General features: G+C 41.5%; 1 protein-coding gene across 1 annotated transcript in view; it reads left to right on the top strand.

Moving 5' to 3' along the window:
• The window catches only part of LOC310854045 (kalirin-like), a 70,584-nt gene that overhangs the window by 43,613 nt on the left and 19,471 nt on the right, over window positions 1-7,500 (top strand). Inside the window, exons 34-37 of the mRNA XM_083758523.1 lie at window positions 832-1,022; window positions 5,353-5,454; window positions 5,663-5,817; window positions 6,454-6,556. Of these exons, the coding sequence (XP_083614649.1) occupies window positions 832-1,022; window positions 5,353-5,454; window positions 5,663-5,817; window positions 6,454-6,556 (551 nt within the window). The remainder of the gene's footprint in view (window positions 1-831; window positions 1,023-5,352; window positions 5,455-5,662; window positions 5,818-6,453; window positions 6,557-7,500) is intronic.

The raw sequence follows: 7,500 nt of genomic DNA on the forward strand, positions 1-7,500 counted from the left end.
CTAAATGTTCAGGTCTAGAGGAAGTTACACAGATAATGGTGTCCATTATGTTCAGGTCTAGATAAGTTACACAGATAATGGTGTCCATTATGTTCAGGTCTAGAGGAAGTTACACAGATAATGGTGTCCATTATGTTCAGGTCTAGAGGAAGTTACACAGATAATGGTGTCCTAAATGTTCAGGTCTAGAGGAAGTTACACAGATAATGGTGTCCTATATGTTCAGGTCTAGAGGAAGTTACACAGATAATGGTGTCCTATATGTTCAGGTCTAGAGGAAGTTACACAGATAATGGTGTCCATTATGTTCAGGTCTAGAGGAAGTTACACAGATAATGGTGTCCTATATGTTCAGGTCTAGAGGAAGTTACACAGATAATGGTGTCCATTATGTTCAGGTCTAGAGGAAGTTACACAGATAATGGTGTCCTATTATGTTCAGGTCTAGAGGAAGTTACACAGATAATGGTGACCTATATGTTCAGGTCTAGAGGAAGTTACACAGATAATGGTGTCCTATATGTTCAGGTCTAGAGGAAGTTACACAGATAATGGTGTCTATTATGTTCAGGTCTAGAGGAAGTTACACAGATAATGGTGTCCTATATGTTCAGGTCTAGAGGAAGTTACACAGATAATGGTGTCTATTATGTTCAGGTCTAGAGGAAGTTACACAGATAATGGTGTCCTATTATGTTCAGGTCTAGAGGAAGTTACACAGATAATGGTGTCCTAAATGTTCAGGTCTAGAGGAAGTTACACCGATAATGATGTCCATTATGTTCAGGTCTAGAGGAAGTTACACAGATAATGGTGTCCTATTATGTTCAGGTCTAGAGGAGGGCCTGGAGGTACACGGGGAGCTGCTGCTACAGGACTCGTTCCAAGTATGGGATCTGAAGTCTCTGATCAGGAAGGGGCGGGACCGGCACCTCTTCCTGTTTGAGCTGTCACTCATCTTCAGCAAGGAGATGAAGGACTCGTCGGGCAAAACCAAATACATCTACAAGAACCGACTGAGGGTAAATATGCACTAACCAAATACATCTACAAGAACCGACTGAGGGTAAATATGCACTAACCAAATACATCTACAAGAACCGACTGAGGGTAAATATGCACTAACCAAATACATCTACAAGAACCGACTGAGGGTAAATATGCACTAACCAAATACATCTACAAGAACCGACTGAGGGTAAATATACACTAACCAAATACATCTACAAGAACCGACTGAGGGTAAATATGCACTAACCAAATACATCTACAAGAACCGACTGAGGGTAAATATGCACTAACCAAATACATCTACAAGAACCGACTGAGGGTAAATATGCACTATAACCAAATACATCTACAAGAACCGACTGAGGGTAAATATGCACTAACCAAATACATCTACAAGAACCGACTGAGGGTAAATATGCACTATAACCAAATACATCTACAAGAACCGACTGAGGTTAAATATGCACTAACCAAATACATCTACAAGAACCGACTGAGGGTAAATATGCACTAACCAAATACATCTACAAGAACCGACTGAGGGTAAATATGCACTATAACCAAATACATCTACAAGAACCGACTGAGGGTAAATATGCACTAACCAAATACATCTACAAGAACCGACTGAGGGTAAATATGCACTAACCAAATACATCTACAAGAACCGACTGAGGGTAAATATGCACTATAACCAAATACATCTACAAGAACCGACTGAGGGTAAATATGCACTATAACCAAATACATCTACAAGAACCGACTGAGGGTAAATATGCACTATAACCAAATACATCTACAAGAACCGACTGAGGGTAAATATGCACTATAACCAAATACATCTACAAGAACCGACTGAGGGTAAATATGCACTATAACCAAATACATCTACAAGAACCGACTGAGGGTAAATATGCACTATAACCAAATACATCTACAAGAACCGACTGAGGGTAAATGTGCACTATAACCAAATACATCTACAAGAACCGACTGAGGGTAAATATGCACTATAACCAAATACATCTACAAGAACCGACTGAGGGTAAATATGCACTAACCAAATACATCTACAAGAACCGACTGAGGGTAAATATGCACTATAACCAAATACATCTACAAGAACCGACTGAGGGTAAATGTGCACTATAACCAAATACATCTACAAGAACCGACTGAGGGTAAATATGCACTATAACCAAATACATCTACAAGAACCGACTGAGGGTAAATATGCACTAACCAAATACATCTACAAGAACCGACTGAGGGTAAATATGCACTATAACCAAATACATCTACAAGAACCGACTGAGGGTAAATATGCACTATAACCAAATACATCTACAAGAACCGACTGAGGGTAAATATGCACTAACCAAATACATCTACAAGAACCGACTGAGGGTAAATATGCACTAACCAAATACATCTACAAGAACCGACTGAGGGTAAATGTGCACTAACCAAATACATCTACAAGAACCGACTGAGGGTAAATGTGCACTAACCAAATACATCTACAAGAACCGACTGAGGGTAAATATGCACTAACCAAATACATCTACAAGAACCGACTGAGGGTAAATGTGCACTAACCAAATACATCTACAAGAACCGACTGAGGGTAAATATGCACTATAACCAAATACATCTACAAGAACCGACTGAGGGTAAATATGCACTATAACCAAATACATCTACAAGAACCGACTGAGGGTAAATATGCACTATAACCAAATACATCTACAAGAACCGACTGAGGGTAAATATGCACTAACCAAATACATCTACAAGAACCGACTGAGGGTAAATATGCACTAACCAAATACATCTACAAGAACCGACTGAGGGTAAATATGCACTAACCAAATACATCTACAAGAACCGACTGAGGGTAAATATGCACTAACCAAATACATCTACAAGAACCGACTGAGGGTAAATGTGCACTATAACCAAATACATCTACAAGAACCGACTGAGGGTAAATATGCACTAACCAAATACATCTACAAGAACCGACTGAGGGTAAATATGCACTATAACCAAATACATCTACAAGAACCGACTGAGGGTAAATGTGCACTATAACCAAATACATCTACAAGAACCGACTGAGGGTAAATATGCACTAACCAAATACATCTACAAGAACCGACTGAGGGTAAATATGCACTATAACCAAATACATCTACAAGAACCGACTGAGGGTAAATATGCACTATAACCAAATACATCTACAAGAACCGACTGAGGGTAAATATGCACTAACCAAATACATCTACAAGAACCGACTGAGGGTAAATATGCACTATAACCAAATACATCTACAAGAACCGACTGAGGGTAAATATGCACTAACCAAATACATCTACAAGAACCGACTGAGGGTAAATATGCACTAACCAAATACATCTACAAGAACCGACTGAGGGTAAATATGCACTAACCAAATACATCTACAAGAACCGACTGAGGGTAAATATGCACTAACCAAATACATCTACAAGAACCGACTGAGGGTAAATATGCACTAACCAAATACATCTACAAGAACCGACTGAGGGTAAATATGCACTATAACCAAATACATCTACAAGAACCGACTGAGGGTAAATATGCACTATAACCAAATACATCTACAAGAACCGACTGAGGGTAAATATGCACTAACCAAATACATCTACAAGAACCGACTGAGGGTAAATATGCACTATAACCAAATACATCTACAAGAACCGACTGAGGGTAAATATGCACTATAACCAAATACATCTACAAGAACCGACTGAGGGTAAATATGCACTAACCAAATACATCTACAAGAACCGACTGAGGGTAAATATGCACTATAACCAAATACATCTACAAGAACCGACTGAGGGTAAATATGCACTAACCAAATACATCTACAAGAACCGACTGAGGGTAAATATGCACTAACCAAATACATCTACAAGAACCGACTGAGGGTAAATATGCACTATAACCAAATACATCTACAAGAACCGACTGAGGGTAAATATGCACTATAACCAAATACATCTACAAGAACCGACTGAGGGTAAATATGCACTATAACCAAATACATCTACAAGAACCGACTGAGGGTAAATATGCACTAACCAAATACATCTACAAGAACCGACTGAGGGTAAATATGCACTATAACCAAATACATCTACAAGAACCGACTGAGGGTAAATATGCACTATAACCAAATACATCTACAAGAACCGACTGAGGGTAAATATGCACTAACCAAATACATCTACAAGAACCGACTGAGGGTAAATATGCACTATAACCAAATACATCTACAAGAACCGACTGAGGGTAAATGTGCACTATAACCAAATACATCTACAAGAACCGACTGAGGGTAAATATGCACTAACCAAATACATCTACAAGAACCGACTGAGGGTAAATATGCACTAACCAAATACATCTACAAGAACCGACTGAGGGTAAATATGCACTATAACCAAATACATCTACAAGAACCGACTGAGGGTAAATGTGCACTATAACCAAATACATCTACAAGAACCGACTGAGGGTAAATGTGCACTATAACCAAATACATCTACAAGAACCGACTGAGGGTAAATATGCACTAACCAAATACATCTACAAGAACCGACTGAGGGTAAATATGCACTAACCAAATACATCTACAAGAACCGACTGAGGGTAAATATGCACTAACCAAATACATCTACAAGAACCGACTGAGGGTAAATATGCACTAACCAAATACATCTACAAGAACCGACTGAGGGTAAATATGCACTAACCAAATACATCTACAAGAACCGACTGAGGGTAAATATGCACTAACCAAATACATCTACAAGAACCGACTGAGGGTAAATATGCACTAACCAAATACATCTACAAGAACCGACTGAGGGTAAATATGCACTAACCAAATACATCTACAAGAACCGACTGAGGGTAAATATGCACTAACCAAATACATCTACAAGAACCGACTGAGGGTAACATGTGCACTTATGTAACATAACTTTACATATACCGTACATAACAATGAAACATAACATTACAAATACATAACAATTACATACAAGTTGTATTGTATTAACATACTCTACCACACAGATTGTATGAGTTATATTTTGTTAACGTACTCAGTTATAATGATATAGGTTATAGGCTTATGGTTCAAATTGCTAAATGTTACTCATATGCGTGTGTGTGTGTGTGTGTGTGTGTGTGTGTGTGTGTGTGTGTGTGTGTGTGTTCGTGTGTGTGTGTGTGTGTGTGTGTGTGTGTGTGTGTGTGTGTGTGTGTGTGTGTGTGTGTGTGTGTCAGACATCAGAGCTGGGCGTAACGGAGCACATCGAAGGAGATCCCTGTAAGTTCGCTCTCTGGGTGGGACGCACCCCCACCTCGGACAACAAGACTGTCCTTAAGGTCTGTATACACACACACACACACACACACACACACGCTTGACTAGAGGATCAAAGTTTATTGATTGTGAATCGATCATAGACAGTATATTGATCATAACTACACATATTGATTATAGTGTATCACAATGTATTGATTATAAATAGATCATGGTTCATTGATTATAGTGTATTGATGGTAACGAGACATGATTGGTTGGTGCGTGCAGGCGGCCTCGCTGGAGCTCAAACAGGATTGGGTGAGGAGCGTTCGTCAGGTGATCCAGGAGAGGCGGGGCCACCTGAGAGGCGCGCTGAGGGAGCCAATCCCGTTGCCCAAAACGCCCGGCCCCACGTTGTCACGGCAACGCAGCATCACACGCAGGTTAGATACATGCACGCACGCACGCACGCACCCTCACACACACACACACACACACACACACACACACACACACACACACACACACACACACACACACACACACACCTTACAGGTCTGTAACTCTGAGTGTACAAATGGAACCAAATGGACCCTTACAGGTCTGTAACACTGAGAGTGTACAAATGGAACCAAATGGACCCTTACAGGTCTGTAACACTGAGAGTGTACAAATGGAACCAAATGGACCCTTACAGGTCTGTAACACTGAGAGTGTACAAATGGAACCAAATGGACCCTTACAGGCCTGTAACACTGAGAGTGTAGGGGTCCATATGGTTCCATTTGTAAACTTAAAGGAATAAGGTTGAGAATCATTGTTGGTTGTTGGTCTGTCTAAGTTTTTAAACCATTTCACAACTGTTGTCTCTCTCTCTGTGTGTGTGTGTGTGTGTGTGTGTGTGTGTGTGTGTGTGTGTGTGTGTGTGTGTGTGTGTGTGTGTGTGTGTGTGTGTGTGTGTGTGTGTGTGTGTGTGTGTGTGTGTGTGTGTGTGTGTGTGTGTGTGTGTGCGTGCGTGCGTGTGCGTGTGCATGCGTGTGCGCGTGTGCGTGCGTGTGTGCGTGTGTGTGTGTGTACAGGGACACCAGTGAGGATGCAGACAGTGTAGGAGATGCCAGCAGTCAGCCAGACACCGTCTCCATCGCCTCCCGGACCTCCCAGAACACCGCCGACAGTGACAAGGTACACACACACACACACACACACACACACACACACACACACACACACACACACACACACACACACAGCATGGGTATCTGACTGAGCCCACACCTACGTAGCTATTTCTAAATAAAACAAGTTGATATATATCAGCTTGCATTCCATTCTCTTGCACATTGTACCTTAGTGGAGCTTTCTGTAGTCTGCTGCGGTGGGGAGAGGAGAGCAGGCTTAGTGTCCCATTGGCGGTGTGGCTTAGATTTACATAATTACATAATAGCGTTAATATCACAAAAGGTGCTATAATGTATTTCAGGATGAAAAAGTTATTTACAGGGGTGACCTGAGACAAACATATGCTTAATGAAACAAACTTATACTTACTTATTTTTGCCTTATTTTTCTACTGTATCTACACCAATGGCTGTATTTTGCGCCTCCAGGTCTTTAGTTTACTCAAGTTAGGGAATAAGACCTGGTAATTAAGACACGCAAAATACAGCCCCAAATCTCATTGCGAAAATAGCATATTAGAAGGTCCTGTGTTCGATTCCCGCTGGGGAAGCTGTGGGCGCTGAGGGCGTGTTCTCTCTTCCCCGTCACCAGTGCCCATACCCTAGGTGGGGTTGGCGAAAGGGCCTTTCTGTGTGGAGTTTGCATGTTCTCCCCTTGTCCCCTAGGGTAGGTACCCTCACAAAATATATGCAGTAATCCTGGTCTCCAAACTGCCTCCCCCTGGCCAGCCGGGGGCGCCTGATGGAGGGGAAAGGAACTGGTTGGAATAACGTGTTCCTTCAACGCGCTACGTCCAACGGATCCAAGCTCCCGTTGTGAGCTTGTAGCAGTTTTCCACGTGACACATACTGTGTCCTAGGGGTTAAAGATTTACCCCACCCGTCCCACATCTCGCGGGACAGTTCCGAAAATGAGTCATTTGTCCCGGACATTTGTGCTGCAACTAA

The sequence above is a fragment of the Protomyctophum parallelum genome (assembly GCF_964188405.1).
Source record: "Protomyctophum parallelum genome assembly, chromosome: 23".
Lineage (NCBI taxonomy): Eukaryota > Metazoa > Chordata > Actinopteri > Myctophiformes > Myctophidae > Protomyctophum > Protomyctophum parallelum.